Source organism: Barbatula barbatula (genome assembly GCF_947034865.1).
Source record: "Barbatula barbatula genome assembly, chromosome: 19".
Classification (NCBI taxonomy): Eukaryota; Metazoa; Chordata; class Actinopteri; order Cypriniformes; family Nemacheilidae; genus Barbatula; species Barbatula barbatula.
The window spans coordinates 21,086,471-21,102,821 of record NC_136782.1 but is presented as its reverse complement, the minus strand read 5'-3'; the positions used below and the strand labels follow the sequence as shown (position 1 = coordinate 21,102,821).

At 39.0% G+C, this 16,351-nt stretch overlaps 2 protein-coding genes across 7 annotated transcripts; both read right to left on the bottom strand.

Annotated features, from left to right (window-relative positions):
• Positions 1 to 467: 467 nt before the first annotated feature.
• chchd2 (coiled-coil-helix-coiled-coil-helix domain containing 2) lies at positions 468 to 4,351 on the bottom strand. The gene is made up of 4 exons (XM_079482104.1): positions 3,666 to 4,351; positions 3,050 to 3,299; positions 928 to 1,126; positions 468 to 748 (listed from the first exon to the last, which is right to left on the bottom strand). The coding sequence occupies exons 1-4, from the start codon at positions 3,710 to 3,712 to the stop codon at positions 738 to 740; spliced, it is 507 nt and encodes a 168-aa protein (XP_079338230.1). The 5' UTR covers positions 3,713 to 4,351; the 3' UTR covers positions 468 to 737.
• Positions 4,352 to 5,160: 809 nt separating this feature from the next.
• On the bottom strand, positions 5,161 to 15,719 carry hnrnpl2 (heterogeneous nuclear ribonucleoprotein L2). 6 transcript variants are annotated; one of them, XM_079481648.1, is made up of 15 exons: positions 15,562 to 15,669; positions 14,949 to 15,067; positions 14,522 to 14,759; positions 14,357 to 14,442; positions 14,000 to 14,096; positions 13,843 to 13,915; positions 10,584 to 10,616; positions 9,360 to 9,428; positions 8,889 to 9,148; positions 8,689 to 8,810; positions 8,407 to 8,608; positions 8,267 to 8,324; positions 7,500 to 7,535; positions 5,704 to 5,808; positions 5,161 to 5,549 (listed from the first exon to the last, which is right to left on the bottom strand). In XM_079481648.1, the coding sequence occupies exons 1-15, from the start codon at positions 15,646 to 15,648 to the stop codon at positions 5,491 to 5,493; spliced, it is 1,644 nt and encodes a 547-aa protein (XP_079337774.1). In that variant the 5' UTR covers positions 15,649 to 15,669; the 3' UTR covers positions 5,161 to 5,490. The 6 variants fall into 6 exon arrangements, with proteins under 6 accessions (XP_079337774.1, XP_079337775.1, XP_079337776.1 ...); XM_079481649.1 differs by having other exon boundaries at positions 7,500 to 7,517; XM_079481650.1 differs by lacking the exon at positions 7,500 to 7,535 and having other exon boundaries at positions 15,562 to 15,719.
• Between the last annotated feature and the right edge of the window lie 632 nt (positions 15,720 to 16,351).

Below are 16,351 nucleotides of genomic sequence, written 5' to 3'. Positions count from 1 at the left end.
CATGTTATAGAAACGCACCGCTCGGCTGACAGCGAAAGGGCAACTGTGAATGTCAAGATCCAAAAATAAAAGGCAATATTACGGACTGAGCAGGAACATATCGCGTTACCTCTTATAGGATTACTAAAGAACTATTTACTGTTATAAAATGTATTTTAACATAAACATTTACACGATGAACTGATGCATAACTGTATATTCAATAATAATTATTAATTATACTGAAGTCAATTAAGTTCGTTTGAGAAATGCGTGAATGCTTTTTCTTATGCCATAATATGTGTGTGTATATATATATATATGTGTGTGTGTGTGTGTATATGTATGCAGTGTAATGTAATTTTTAATGAAACATTGTATACATTCTACTAAGTAAACCTGATGACTGAATATTTGAAAATACCTTACATTTAAATACGTACATTAAATGCATTTCAGTGTTTAAGCATTTAATTTGCAATTCAAGATCACATTGTTCCAATAAAACTTTATTTATTATAATGGTGTTATGAGAAATGCATCTATGAAGCAAAACAAACAAAAGAAAATAACACGTACATACTATGCATCGGATATGTTACACAGCATTTCTCCAAACACACTACTTTCACGTTTTGCAATTTGTTTTTCAGAAATGTATTAACATCAGCCTTCTGTGCAATTTTCTATTATCTTTCTACATGCAAGCAGGTGGAGAATGAGGATGGGAGAGTCGTGTCCGTGGTTTCATCTGCATCTCATGACAATCCTAGGGAAAAGAAAAGTTCTTTTAATACAGACTAGTAACTACACGCCGATACTTTTATGACCACATCACTCGTTTGAATTTAGATCGGTTTAAACGAATTACAATAATCCCTAAAGGGGACTGGCATGCCACACTTTTACTATAGTAACATTCCAAAACGTAATAAACAATATGCATACCATTGGAGAATTTGCATTGTTTCAGTACTTCGCTGAATCCCTCACATAGCTTATAGTCGCTCTGGGTCTGAGCACACTCTATGAACTGCTTCAGCTCGTATGTACAGGGAGACTGCTGTTGTTGGTCCTGCTGGTACATGGGCTGCTGTTGGTACATTGACTGAGGCTGTTGGTACATGGGCTGACCCTGATGGGGCTCCTGAGGAAAACATTAGGATTTGTTTTAATTCATTCTTCTGATATTGCATCGCAAAATGTTCAATAGTAAAACCATTTTCTTTATAGACCGAATGTGCATATATGTGTTGGTGTGCTGCATGTTTGGATGGAAAGGCTCCTTTCCATTTGCCCTTACTTTACGTCACATTCTTGCAAAAGCATTAACGGTACATATGGGAACACTGTACAAGATTGTAATTTGAATGCATATTTTTAATACCTAACAATGAACAATACTCCTACAGCCTTTTTATTAATCTTGGTTCAAGTTAATTTCAGCATTTATATATACTTATATATATATTTTACTTTTCTAAAGTTAACATTAGTTTACAGAATCAGGTTTTACGAATATCATTTTCTAATATATATTGTTTTTTAGTCGTATATTAGTTACACAATGAAAAATCAACAATGTGGCAAATTAAGGCATATGAGAAACACATCCTTAATAAACTGTCAAATGTTCACGTATTTAATGCCTCAATAAAACTAAAGGGCTATTATTTTATCTTTGAAGGAGGTTTTTTTATAGACTTTCAGCAAACTGTATTAAAGTGCGATAGATCTGACAGTCAAATTGTTCATGCTAAAAAGACTCTTTTCATTTTATTTATTAAAAATAATCAATTTAGGCAAAAGAAAAAGTAATGGTGGGCACATCCTTTCCGACTGTCTTTTCTTTCTTTCCCTTTGTTTCATGCATGACTTTACATGTACAGTTAATAGTTTTATGTACACATGTGCAAATTTGTATATACAAAGTCTATAACTGTGTACTGAAATCTTGTTCTGTCCCCTCAACACATTCCCTGTGTGTACAAATATACTTGTTAATTTGAGTCAATTTAAAAATGTAAGGCAGCAACACATTTTAACAAGTAATCTCAATTTACATTACATTAAAGTGGTATAAAACATCAAGTTTTTAAAAAATAAACCTTATTTAAGTAACCTTATTTTAATCGATTAAAGTAACGTTCTGTATGTTGCTATGACTAACCGTAGTGACACGGCCCAGTAGTAACAGGAGTGCCAGGGAGCCCTCACAGACGAAGAGCCTTGTCTAAGAGGCCATGTATAGGCTATGGGACCCATATAATAAACATAAATATTAATTTGTTTTCTGTACCAAGCTGGATTGTGCAACCTTGAAGCCCAGGGCCCCCTCCGGCTCATGGTAGTCAAGGGCCCCATTGGCCCTGTCAGTTATCCATCCCTGGGTAACATTCAAAGAAGATTGTACGTGCCCAACTGCATCGTTATCTCTGCACCGGTTTCCAACAAGACCGTGTTGAGGCCATAATAATATTGGCTGAAACGAGCGGGCAGGAAATCCTTCGCTATCATTTCGGTGATTAGTTGTGTCATCTTTTCACCTCTGGCTGCGCTGCATTATTGTCTGCCGGTAAAATATGCGATGCTCGTCTGAGTTGCATCTGTGGTGGTTTCGGAAGACATTTTATGTACAAATACGAGATGATAACGCAAACTTACTTGTGATAGATTTGTGTGACAGCTTGGCGTTGCATATTTTGCACTGAACTGTTTTTTCATCTATTTTTTCAAAGTGAAGCCAGACATCACTATGTGACTTTGAAGCCATTTTCTCTGTTTTTCTCGCGCTCTGGCAACGCTAACCAATCAGGGCTCAAGGTGCCGCCCAAAATTCTGCTATAACCACTCAGAAGCATTTTTTAAACCTCAGATCATCGTTTTTATGATCGCTCGTCGCGGTCACGTTCGAGTACAAGAATGATCGAGTACCGTGCCCATCCCTACTTAAAACCAGCTTAGATTTGATCTGGGTCATTACACATTGACTGCTTGTGTAATGACCCACGTCAAATCTCAGCTGGTTTTAAGTCTGTGTGTTTTAATTTTAATAACAAATAGTGTTTACCTGATAAGTCACATCGGGCCTAGCAGCCTCAGAATGTCCTCCTCCGCCGGACCCTCCAGTCATGGCATGACCTATCGTGTGCCCAACAGCAGAGCCCACGGCAACGCCTGCCGCGGTAGTTGCCATCTGAGCGAACATTCCTGGCTGCCGGGGGGCAGGGGTGGCCAATGCCGACGGTGGAGCCGGGGCAGTTGCTGGGGCATATGATCGTGGAGGTGCTGCCCTAGCCATTGGTGGAGGTGAGGAGTAACTAAAAGCAGAAGACAACAATGAATCACTGATCTGGAGACATATCAACCATTGAAAACAACCAAAAGCCCCTTCACATATTACCCAGACTGCCTTAAAAGGAAGGTTTACACAAAAATTCAAATGTTTATAGTTTTCTCATGTCGTTACAAACCTTCTACGTAATGATGTCATCAAAACGCCTTCTTAAAAGACTCGAGGTCAGACTCACGTTGGTTTTAAACAAGTTCACACAATGAATATGTTGTTTAGAGACCTCGTCTGTCCGCTCATATCGTAGGTTGTACGTAAGAGTCTCTGATAACGTTAGTTCCTGACACATGACTAGCACTCATTTCTCTCTTACGTTACGCTAATACTCGCTCACCTTGGAGGACTCATCCTCGAGGTTCTGCTTCTGCTTCCTCTCGGCATGTTTGCGTTTGTAGTTACTTCCACAGAAGACCAGGGACTCGATAAGATGTCTGTTGTTCGTGTGTCGCTTTTGTAATAACTCGCTAAGCCGCGTTGACCTTCGTACTGTACTTATTACATCCGGGAAGGAGAACTTTCTGGTGCGTTACGTCAGTAGGCTCCAGTTCTGCGCATGCGCGAAGGGCATTTTCAAAATAGCGGTGCGCAGTCATATTCCAACGTAAGTGTTTTTGTGGAAGTGTAATTTGATAAAATATCCAAATACTCGCACTTGACCACTGGCATGACGTGTTAATTAACGTGGTGTTTCTAATTAGTAGTTTTACAAAATACATAACGCTGACGCTTTCACCGATACAATTAGCAACACTTCGTTTGACTACAAAATGTACTATTTAATTATATAGTCAAGTCAGATGTATTTTATAGCGCTTTATTTATATCCAAGCGGCTGTAACAAAAAAAGCAAAAACAAAACACGTTATTTATATAAATATATAAATAGGCTGCGTCCGAAATCGCGTACTGTGACCGTACGTACTTAATTTGTTATACAAAAGTACATACTTCTATATAGTATGAGAGTGGGTGTAGTATTAATACATTTCGGACGCAGTAGGTCCGCCATATTTGATGATCACGTGACCCGTATGCTCTTTGACCTATTAACAACAACCTGCACGTGAGCGTTGATAAAACAGAACTCAGTCACGAGAAATTAATTTATTGGCACTAACATACACAGTCGTCCACCTTAAAGATTTCATTTGTATTTATTTGATTTACTTTTGAAATGTGTCCGTTACTCAGCTCCCGTGGCATCATGGGATAGATAAGTGTCCATCCGATCCACACTCACAAGTTTGCATACTGAGGATTCGGACTGTCTAGTCTTTACTGTGATCTTCGCATACTATATAGTATGGAAGTAGTCGGTCTCGGACTCAGACATAACCTTAAAAAGTAGTTGTGTAATTTATGCAAAATGTGATGCATGATGGGATACAGATACCGATATATGGTATGTTTATATATTCATAGAAGAAAATATGTGGCAACATTTTGTAAAATTGATCAAGTCTGGTTCGTGAACTATAGTAACAAACCTGCTTCCTATTCTAAGCTTCACCAAAACCAAGATGACATTTGATCTGGGAAGCAGCTGTATAATTGTGCATTCAGTTCATTATACTTTATAAACATAAACCTGTGGAACTCTCAAATAAAATGAATATTTAATAACCACAGCAATAAAGTTGGATGTATGCAAAGCAACATTTCCTCGAACATCTTTGTGAGTGCATCAAATGATGAAGTGTCAGCGAGCCGTAATGAATTCTTAGCAGGTTATCAAATTGATAAAAATTGTTTTTGCAAATATATGCCAGACCGTAACATTAAGGAAGCTATTAAGAACACAAGTCTTGTTCAACAAACAACAACAAAAACCCATTGTCACTAATTTTATTTTACAATCCAAAAAAATCTCTTGACGTTTCTAAAAGTAAGGTGCCGAGCACACAGCTAACAGTCAATTACGATAAGCAATAAAAAAGGAACAAAACAAAAGGTGACAAACAAAATACTGGTACAAAAGCTTTCAAATCTCCTCTTAAAAACAACTTGAAGGGTTCAGTCAGTTTCACTCTCATCTTGTGCGGTGGCTCAATATAAAGGACTAAACTTAACACATTCGCACAAATGAGCCAATAAAGGATAATAAACTTAGCAAGTGAAGTTAATGAGCGATGATACAGGGACATGATGAAATACGCTGCTTAGTTTGCATGCTGTGCAGTGGAGAAGCACAGCTTTAGCGTATAGGGGTACGGACCATCTGCAGAGAAAGACATGAGAAGATAAGCAAGTATTCACAGGGGACCTTTATTACACTTACAAATATGGGTACTGTTGTCATTGATCCAATGCTGTTAACGATTACAAATCAAGTATCATTACATTTCCCTAAAACAGATTATGACACTACTTACTAGGGTTCTTCATCTGGTAATGGTTCATCATGGCAAGTGCTTCCATGGCATCATTAACAGACTCCCACTCCAGAAGACCAGACGAACTCTTCTCTGATGAGGAACCTAATAAAGCAACGCAACAGGTCACACTAGAAGCAATCCAAGGGTTGTTTCAGAACATACATTATACATTTTCTCTAATAAATACAATTATATTGTTTATTATACAAATAATTTACAATACATTTTAAGAGAACAATAAAGCATTTTTAAAGGGATGCGTCTGTCATCATACGCGTTTCGCCATGACAGTCATGAGAACCAATGAGAACTATCAACACAAGATGGACACGACGTTCCGCCATATTGGCTCTCCTGTCTATACATTACGGGGCCCTAAGCAGAATTGTGTTTTGGGGTCCCCCTGTGGCCCCAATACAATCGCCTATTCTCAATGTTAGATTATTTTCACTCACACTTGAAATCTAACAATTCTATTAGTTGTTGTACTTTTGTTTGGGATGTAGGAATGCTGAATAAAACGCTGAATTGACAATTATAAATTACCCATTATTCGTCGAAATCAGCATTTCGTCCTTTGCATTAGTGGAAAATGTCAGATGTTCAACATTTCTATCGTTAAACACCAAACAGTTGTCAAATATTGAATGTGTAGTCACTTACACGGGGTTCTAACACCATTTTAAAAAGACAAACTCCAGCTCTTTTAAAGTCATTTCAATGTTTGTTTTCCTGCTTTTCCAGTATACATACTTAATGTCAAAAAGTGAAGATATTGTGCTAAAAAGATCTAAAAATGACATTCCCAAATTGACTATCATTTGCATCATTTAAAACAGTTATCATTTCACATCATGTTTAAATCACAAATGCTATTTGGTCTGTTTAAATAGACCCCCTCGTTTTCAATCTAAGTGCATGTCCTAAACCACTTTTGTTAGTGTAAAGATGGGAAAATGGTCATCGGGTCTACAATTCCCATGTATGACGCAGATATTTCGCATGCACAAGCTCAAAGTCCACTTCTGATGCAGGATGGGTCAGTAATGAAGTTTATTTCTGTTTTAGATTAAAATGTTAACCACTGAAAAGGCTCTGAAGGCCTATCACTATGGGAAATCCATTCAAGTTTTAATTTGGGGTCAAATGGAAAACAATACTTTAATAAAGAAAATATTTTATATAATAACTATGTGGGAATAGGCAAATTAGCACAGTGGGTGAGCAGCAAATGCCCTTCGGGTCCGTCCATTAACAACCGCGATTTTCAACAACAACTCTCAGGGTTCCCAAACTGCTCACTCGGCTGCTGTACATTACATTAAAAAAACAATTACATGACTAGAAATGACACTTGTTTATTGATTCACGCGTTTATTGTGCCTGGACAATGTGCAAGCGGTGTGTTTGTGCACTTTTTTTTCCTCTTAGAGATGCGCGGCCAATTATAAGAGTCATTAATAACAGATAGGAGTTGTAGCATTGTTTTTTATGAGTTTGAATGTAAAATGTTGACCTGTTGAGACTATACAACAGTCATCAAGTATTTTAGGAGCAAAATGTTTATATAAAGAATACGAAATGCATTTGCCTCACAAAGTTTTAAAACATTTTTATGAATACTTCAATGTAAATTTAATCAATAATAATCGCAATTACAATATCACAGGGAATAATATAAACAAGAATTATTGCCATAATCATGCAGTCCTACCATTAGGTATATTAATATTGCAATAAATTATATGAAAACCCCCGGGTTTTCCCCGTATTAAAAATTGATGAGACATTACCTGGCGGTGAGTCCTGATCTGAAAACATTTGGAGCCCTTGGTTAGCAAGATTTATTAAGTATGTAGGAGAAACAGAGGGAAAACATTTTAATTCTTTTTTTCACTTTCTATTACTTTAGTCATATATTGCCAAATAATGTAGTCTACTTTTTGTCAAAAAAAAGGACAAATATATAATAATATACTGCCTAATTTACTTGAGACAACTTTTGCATGATTTCGTAATCTTGTAATACACGCTGGGTGTTTGTTACATGTGATTTATAATTTAAAGAATATAGATTTGTATATGCCGCTTGGGAACAGGGCTCAACGAAACATTTGAAGGCCAGCGCTGATAGTGGAATTCGTTTTAACCATGAATTATATTTTGTTTTCCACCCTCCCATGTTGTCGGTTCCATACGAAGAATTCAGATGCAAAACCCTCCAAGTTAATAAGATGACATTTTAATTATAAACAATTTAATTATTATTAATATATTATAATTAAAATATTTCAGACCGGGCAAAGTGTGGTATTTTGTGGTTTTGAAGCTAAACTATTTGAGTATCGTACACTATGTGTGGAGAACATTCCCTTAAAATTATATTCTCATTGTTGACGGTGGTTGTGTTTAAAGGGTTTTGCATCTGAACAAGTATATTTTAATGCCAACTGTAAATTACACGCACAATCCCACAACAGGGAAAGTAAAACTGATTCTGAAATTCAACCCAACACTTTGTTATTTAGGACTTTATGAATAGAGACTGTACGTGGCTTACCTTTTGCTGCAAAAAGTTTGACACTAGAAGGGCTTTTCACATCAAGCTCCTCACACACCTGGAAAAAGTTACAGATCAACATCTCAAAGGTCAAGACCCGTTAAAAGAAAAGCATCAACTCGTATCTGACATTAACTTACTCTAGTGAAAACCTCTGGAGAAGCTTCAGGTGCCGCATTGAAAAAGTGAAGAACGTTGCTGGGATGCTGGATGCGGTTTTTTGCTGCCTGCTCTGGAGAAGTAAAGCGGTTGTTTCTGCTGCCATGAAAGTCTTTGAAGCTGCTGCTCCCATCCTCCAGCTCATAAGACTGCCCGGGCATGATAGCCTGTTGCTTGGAAACACTTAAAAAGATAAAGCCAATGAAGAATCAGTTCAGTTACTCTTGATCCGAGCAGGTAAAAGACACAGGTCAACCACATACCATACGTTGAGCTTCTGGTTGAACAGAAAGTTGTTGTTAAGGTGAGAGATGGCACGGTCTACAGCGTAACAGTCTCCCATCTCCACCATTGCAGCTCCGGGTTTACTCTTCATAAATTTCACCTGCATTTGGAGGGAACGATGCTCAAATGAAGCCGTCTGTATTTTGACAAAAATCAAAAAAAGTTTCTTTTCACATACCCGTTCTACATTGCCATACAGGCAAAAGATGTTAAAGACACGGTCTGCATTTATTTTGCATGGATCCAAGCCGTAGACCATGACCACCGGGGAGTCTGCATGTGCGCCATATTCACCCGGGGGTGGAGGTGGGGGGCCGTACTGTCCACCGTAGCGTTGACTGGTTCCGCCACGCCTCGGACCACCCATGGGAGGCCCCATTCGCCGCCCTTCGTAGGGTCCTCCACCGTAGCTCTCGTCTTGGTATCCGTGATACCCACCTGAGAATCCACAAACAGACCATGTGTGGTATATTGTGGCCAGTTTAGGAAACACTTCACACGGCCTGTGCGTTAGTTTAAGCTTTAATGTCAACACAGCACCATCTTGCTGCCACTGTGATGAATGCGTCCCAATTTGTTGATGTCTTAACAATCAAACCCCCTGTTTGCAAGGCAAATGTGTTTACGCGTGTGCCCCAGCAAGCCTTACCATACTCTGGAGGGTGGTCTCCCAGCAGAGCCGGCTGCCTCTGGCGCTTGTTGGGGTTGGCATTCATATCTGAGAAGCGAGAGAGGGGAAAGACCAGAGAAAGGAAAAGGGTACGGGCAAAAAGAAAGGGGGGAGAGAGAGAGCGAAAGATGAATTTGCTGAGAGGCGAAAGGACAGGACACTGACTTTGTGAATGTTCACATTACTGACATGAGCTTTAAGATCAGCAGAGAGAACCACACATTACTTGTGTGATAAAAGTGGCGACACAATCAGAGTGAATGTCCTAAAAAACAGGACTGGGTCATGGCACACACATTTATACTTTCAATAAACAACTTACAAGATTGTTTAAAGGGATACTTCACACAAAAATGTTATAATGTACTCACCTTCCAGTCATTTCAAATCTGTATAAATGTGTTTGTTCTGATGAACACAGAGAAAGATATTTGGAAAATGTTTATAACCAGACAGATCTGGACCGCCATAGTAGAAAAAATACAATAGGAGTCAAAAGTGCACCAGAAGTGTTTGCTGCCCGCCATACTTCAATTTATTCTTTCGTGTTCAACAGAATACATGATAATGATAATGTAATTTTTCCTGCTATGGGAGTCAAAGTTATTATTTGGTTATAAGCATTCTTCCAAATATCTTTATGTTCTTCATAACAAAGAAATGTATACACATTTGCAACAACTCGAAGGCGAGTAAATGACCGAATTTTCATTTTTGGGTGAAGTATCCCTTTAAACCACCAAATTCTCATTACAGTAATACAAGTAACCTTATGTATGCGTTTCATCACAGTTTTTTTTAGTTTTACAAAAGCATTGTATATCAAAGATTGTATTTGTTGTGTTGCATGATGCATAAATGCTGTACAACATAAGCGCAAGATTTTTTCTGATATCTCTTTTGCTTTTGAAGTGTAAACTGACCCAGGCATGTTCTTGACAAGTTTCACCTCTGTTCAATACCATTCCAAACCTATTTAATAGAGTCAGTCAGATGTTAAAAAGATGTGCTTTCTATTGAGATTCCAGCCTTAATCAGTTAGTTAAGAGATCAACCGACATATCACAAGACGGCAACAGTTACATGAGCGACAGAGAGAGCGAGAGCTCATTGGTTGAACCCTGTGGCAATGCAAGCATGACATATAGTACAGTAGTGAGTGAGTGAGTGAGATGCACAGAATGTCTAACTGCAGACACACACCTTGACTGCCCCCATTGCCATCAGCATCTGCACCTGTTCAGGTACACACAGCGCAAACATAAGTCTTACTCACATTTCTGAACATGTATACAAGTCGTTTTACTCTCTACAGGAATGCTTTAAAGACACAAACATATCTCTTCCCTTTACCAGTGAAACCATGCTGGCGATTGTGTAGCCGGGCATCAAAACGGCCCACGTTTCCAATGTTTTACAGCCAGACAACAGAACTTATTACATTATCACATAAATTGTTCACAACCAAGCGTAGTGCACGATGGGTTATTTTTAACCAGGGATGTAACGATTCACCACGTGCCAGATGAAAATCGATCATCAAGTCAGTTGAGCTGTAAAGTGAATAGCAATACACATTTTGAACAGCAGGGGCCGCTGTGTTTACCGCCAACTTGGATATGCAGATATTTCTTAAAGGGATACTTCCGGCTTGAAACAAAATGTCCCCATGTTTTATTTACCCTCAAGGCATCTTAAGAGAATGTGACTTTCTTCTTGAAGAATAATGCAGCTCGGAGTTGTAATACCGCGTATACTTTTACTTCTAAGCGGTAGAATGGGGGGGCAATTTTTTGAAGCTCCAAAAGGCGCATTCATAGATCAAAGAATGGCTCGACACGGCTCTGTGGTCTTAACCAAAGTCTTCTTAAGCGAATCAATGCATTTAAGAGAAATATCCATATTAATAGCGCTTTTAGCGATAATGTCTAACATCTGCTGCAGGCGACCGAGAGGCTTGAGGGTAATACTGGGTTCACATTAACACGAACAAACGCTTTCTATGCTCTAAATTACTCACAGGAAAAGTTCGTTATTTTAGCGTGTCGCGAATCGACAATTATTTTCAACCTTCGCGGAAGACGAGATTGATCGCGTGGCACAATTCGCATAATTTGTCTGTATGTGTCTTTGCGTAAGAGTAAGTAAAACATGGGAAAATTGAGATTCAAGCCTGAAGTATCCCTTTAAGTGTAAAAAAAACAAGAAAAGCACAGAAATAAAAGTCTTAGTTTGATTATATTAGAGAGACCTTTGTAGTATTAATTTCTTATTTGGAATTTGTTTTAAAATTGCAGTTAAATTTTGTTATTAGTCAAAATGTATTTTTGTTTGACAAGGAAATGTGCAGCCTTTGACAAACAATAAAATGGCAGTTGTTCATTTCCAATTAGTCTCAACTAATTTTGTAAAATAAATCGCATCGCAAGCTGACTGAATCATTACACCCCTGTTTTTGACATTTAAACTTCTAAGGTAATTCAGAATGTAAACGTTGCACTAAGACATGGTGTACTAAGACATCTCTGACGACCACAGCTAATTCCGTAAAAGCTCAACCCAACACAGCAATGTCTTATAATGCACTTTGCTGACTTTCGACACTGATGGTTAGAACACTAAACAACTGGGGAGAAAAAGGCAAGTTAGTCAAACATTTGCTCAGACATCCCCTTGAAACATTACACTATAAGAGTATCACTCCAAGACAACAGAAGCTTGGGGTTACTTACAGGACAAACTCAAGGGTTGGGGGTTGAGAGATGATGCAAGTAGATGATGCCGTAATTTAGCCATCGTTGAGCATGGCTTCCACATCACACTTAAAAAGGTCCAATTTCTTTCTTCCATCAGTCCATTCCACTTATTTTCCAAGCATTTCTCGCGTCAGTTACAAAGCTCCACTGAGGTCGGCATCCATTTTCTCATTTCAACGGCTTCTTTCTCAACGGCTGAAAACCTGGAGCAATTTGTGTCCAATTCAGACTGACTGGCGCTTCCACTAGAGACACATAGCCAACCTGCATCATACGGAAGGTGTTACACAGAAGTCATTGGACTGAAAAAAAGGGACAAAATGTCACACATTGAAAGAGAAGAGGAGGAATCGTTTGGGACTATAGAAGGAAACAGGGGAAGAGAGCGTATCTGAAACAGCCGCCTCCAAGCCAACCTTTGAAAGGCTTTAGGGGTAAAAACTTGACATTTCATCTGTTTGCATGTCAGTGCATCTGCTTGTCAGAATGTTGTTTGCTGTGTCTTCAGTGTCTCGAGTGGTTTTGTGTCATCAGCTGTAGACGAGTGAAGAGTCAGTGTTGTGTTGTAATGATCGGTGAGGCGAGAGAGAAGGCGTAGCCCAGAGAAAGACAGACAGGTTCAGAGAAAGTTTTGGGGGTTTTTGACGTCAGTTTGACACGAATGATGAGGAGGCTTTTGTTTGTTTGCATTGTGGTGTGTTGTCACTTGACAGATCCCTTGTGAGCAGTGAAGTTATGGTGATGTGTGTCTTGTTCTCGAGCCGTTAAAAAAGGCCGCAAGGGTGTTGGAGCCAAAACTACTTGCACCGACAACCCCAAATCCTTCTGTGTGTTGTGCCATGGGAGCATGTCTTCGTTGGTGGTGTCGGTTCTGTGGGAGTGCGTAATGTTGCGTGGTCAGGTGTTAGTCAGGATGCCTTGCAGTTTGACGAGAGTAAAGTGAGTGTTTGTCCATTTGGAGAATTTTCTCACAGCAATAAGAAGCAGTTGTGCTTTGTTGACTGATAGTGTGAGCAACTTGTTGTGTCTTCAATGAAATATAGGTCATGTCCCCCAGTGTCCAGATGTACTGAGTGTTGCTGGAAGTTTCTGTGCTTTCATATTGGTCTCTGAATGTACAGCATGAATGTGAGGAGCAAATAGCCGTGGGCGAGCACCGAAGAACAGTTCGTTCTAAAGTACTAAGATTTGTTCATGACTAACTTTTTGGGGGTATGACATCAGACGAATATCTTAAAGTCAAAGCCATGCCTTAAAGTCACCACGAAACCAATATTGACCCCATTTATTGTACAACCCTCTGGTTGAACACTACCAACCAGTTTTTACAATCCATCCAAATCTAAAAACATTTTGCGATCAACATCATGTTGACTTTAAGAAACCATGGACTGATACGGTGCTGACCCAGTAGGCCACTTGCCCCTTACACTACAGACTTGTGATTTGCTTTGCTGGAAAAGGAAGCTTGTAAGATATAAGGAGCACATCCTGAGGATCACAGGGATAGAGCTTTACCACCCCCTCCAAGAGTCAGGACAACATACACAACCAATAATAAAGACGTTGGTATGCCTAACACTTTGGAGGCGAACGGTAGATTGATCACTGCAGTTCTTAGATGCCCAAGACCCACCCACTTATTTCCCCCACAGTGGCAGTAAGGGCGCTGAGCGATGTCAGACAAGACGGAGAGTTCACGTTACCTTGGCCGCTCAGGTTTGGATTGGTGTAGTCCCATGTGTCTTGGTCATTCTTGAATACATTAAGACGTGTTGGCTGAAAAAGAAAATGTGTTGCTATGTTAAACATGATTGTTTTTGCTGTATCGCCCAATGCTAAAATATAAATGATGATCCTCACCTTGGCATACTCAATCTTCAGAGTACAGCAGCCAGAGTATATGTCAGCCCCATTAAGTGAGGCTTTGGCCCTTTGGGCGCTCTGAACGGAGTCAAATGTGCAGGGAGTTAAAGAAGTATGACTGTAATCTTAAGGCTTCGTAAAGTAAATTGCATTATAAGAATACTTTAGGTAACAATGTCTGTATTTACAAAGTACAAGCAAAGTTTTGTTGACATGTAGAGAATACTCTCAACGACACTATTAAGACAGACATCCCCTTCTAGACAGCATTAAAAAAAGGAAAGCAAGTTGAAAAAGACAAGATACATTCACAAGTAACATAAAACAACAGCCGCCAACAACACAAAAGGATATTCCACCATGGCCTGGACACCGTTCTTCCTAAAGATGACGATCCGCTGAACAGGTCCACAGTTGTTGCAAATAGTATACAGAACATCCTGTAGAAAATTAGACCGTTAGAACTGAACACATTTTTGAAAAACCGCCAACATATTAAAAGGTGGTAGTGAGCTTTACCGTGGTTATTGGATAAATAGGGTTCATGATTGTGAGAAGCAAAACATTATTAACACTGCGGGAATCATCAGGGTCGCCCGGCCTGGATATCTTCTGACTGGTAGAGTAGTTTATGAACGCGGGGTGTCCGGCAATGTAGATTTGGTTGTCGTTGGCATACGTAACTGCATTGCAGGACCCGTTCATGTCCTCGTATTCAACCAGGGCTTGACGCTTCTTTGGCATCAGTACAACATAACTGTAGAGAATTGGTTGCAATAACAGGTATAAACAAGATACAGCACAACTAGCAAGGTCAGACTCATACAACACGAACGTCTTTGCCACTTGAATGAAGGGGTGATCTCGAAAACATCCATTCATTCCGTCACATATTCTTCATCTGTTGTTATATGCATAAAATGGTGAAACCCCATTTCCATATTACCTGATGGTTCCAAACTCTTGCAGGGCTTCAACAATGTCTGACTCCAAAACCCCGTCCACTAACCCTCTGACGTGGACCACGAGAGATGGGAGGGTCTTGTGAGGGTCTTCATAACCTTCCTACAATATAAACAAATCAACACAATAGTTCAAGCGCAGGCGTGACAGACTTGTACGTCATCGACGGCAATATGTTTGGTTTACGGCAATATAAAGACATCGTGTATGTGCAAGACTAACATTGGACATTATGAACACCATTTCCCCGTTAACTTTCTTAATCTGATGAGGTTACATACAAGAACCCATTCATTCAGCACTATTAGAATCGCAGACGTGTCTTACAAAAGCAACAAAACACCCATCCATATAACGAATATATCATATATAATTTACATTTCAACGTCATGGTGTGTTACTTTAGCACATGTTGCATTTTTGCAGGTTTTCTGTGGTGCAAAACCCAGGTCTGTTGTAGCATAACGTATATTGTTTGGTTAGCACCTGGGCTAACTAGTGCCTTTTCAGACCGCAAGGCGAGCTAAATACAATTTCTCAAATACTCGCGTCCATACTAAAATATTCAATAATATCTGAATAAACACTCGTCTTACGGTCGCCATTCCGCCTTCGCTGTCTGTTTTTTGCCGTTTAGTCGCTCTGCCGCCTTCGCTGTAGTAGCGGGCCGTCTGTGCCGCCATGTTGTCCCGTAACGATTCACGCGCATCGAAACGAAATGGACGAAAACTACAGAAAACGGGCAAGGCGAGGTAACGCCCTTCATTGAAGAACAACAACTCTTACTGGTGTAAAGAAACTGTCAATCTACATTATTAGCCAATGAAATAGTGTAATTCTATGTTGCGGTTTATGATTGGATAACACCATACTGTGATAGTTTTATCTGTGAAGTGCGTTATATTTTGATTATTTTGTATTTAAAAAATGAACATAATTTATTATACATATTCTAAAGCTGTATCAACCTTTACTACTTTAATATAAAATGTTATCTATCGTCTATGAATCTAATGAGAAGCATGATATATTCATTTATATATATAATATAAAATGGGTCCCAGACCTGATAAATGCTGGACAAAGGATGCTGCGACTCTTTTTTATTTGGTTAGGCCTGTTTTCCCATCTGAGGTTTTTTTGCCGGGGCTGCTAGAATTTTATAGTTTTATTTAATTGACACTGCATAGTCATTTATTGTGTGTCTGATATTTGACCTGTGTTTTGACTTGCATAACCTTATATGTTTTGCTTATAGTCAATGTTTTCTTATACAGCTGCTTTGTAACAATGAAAATTGTAAATATATATATATATATATATATATATATATAAAATTCCATAGTTACACGATAGCACTGTTTTGAATAACACACATTAACTTAA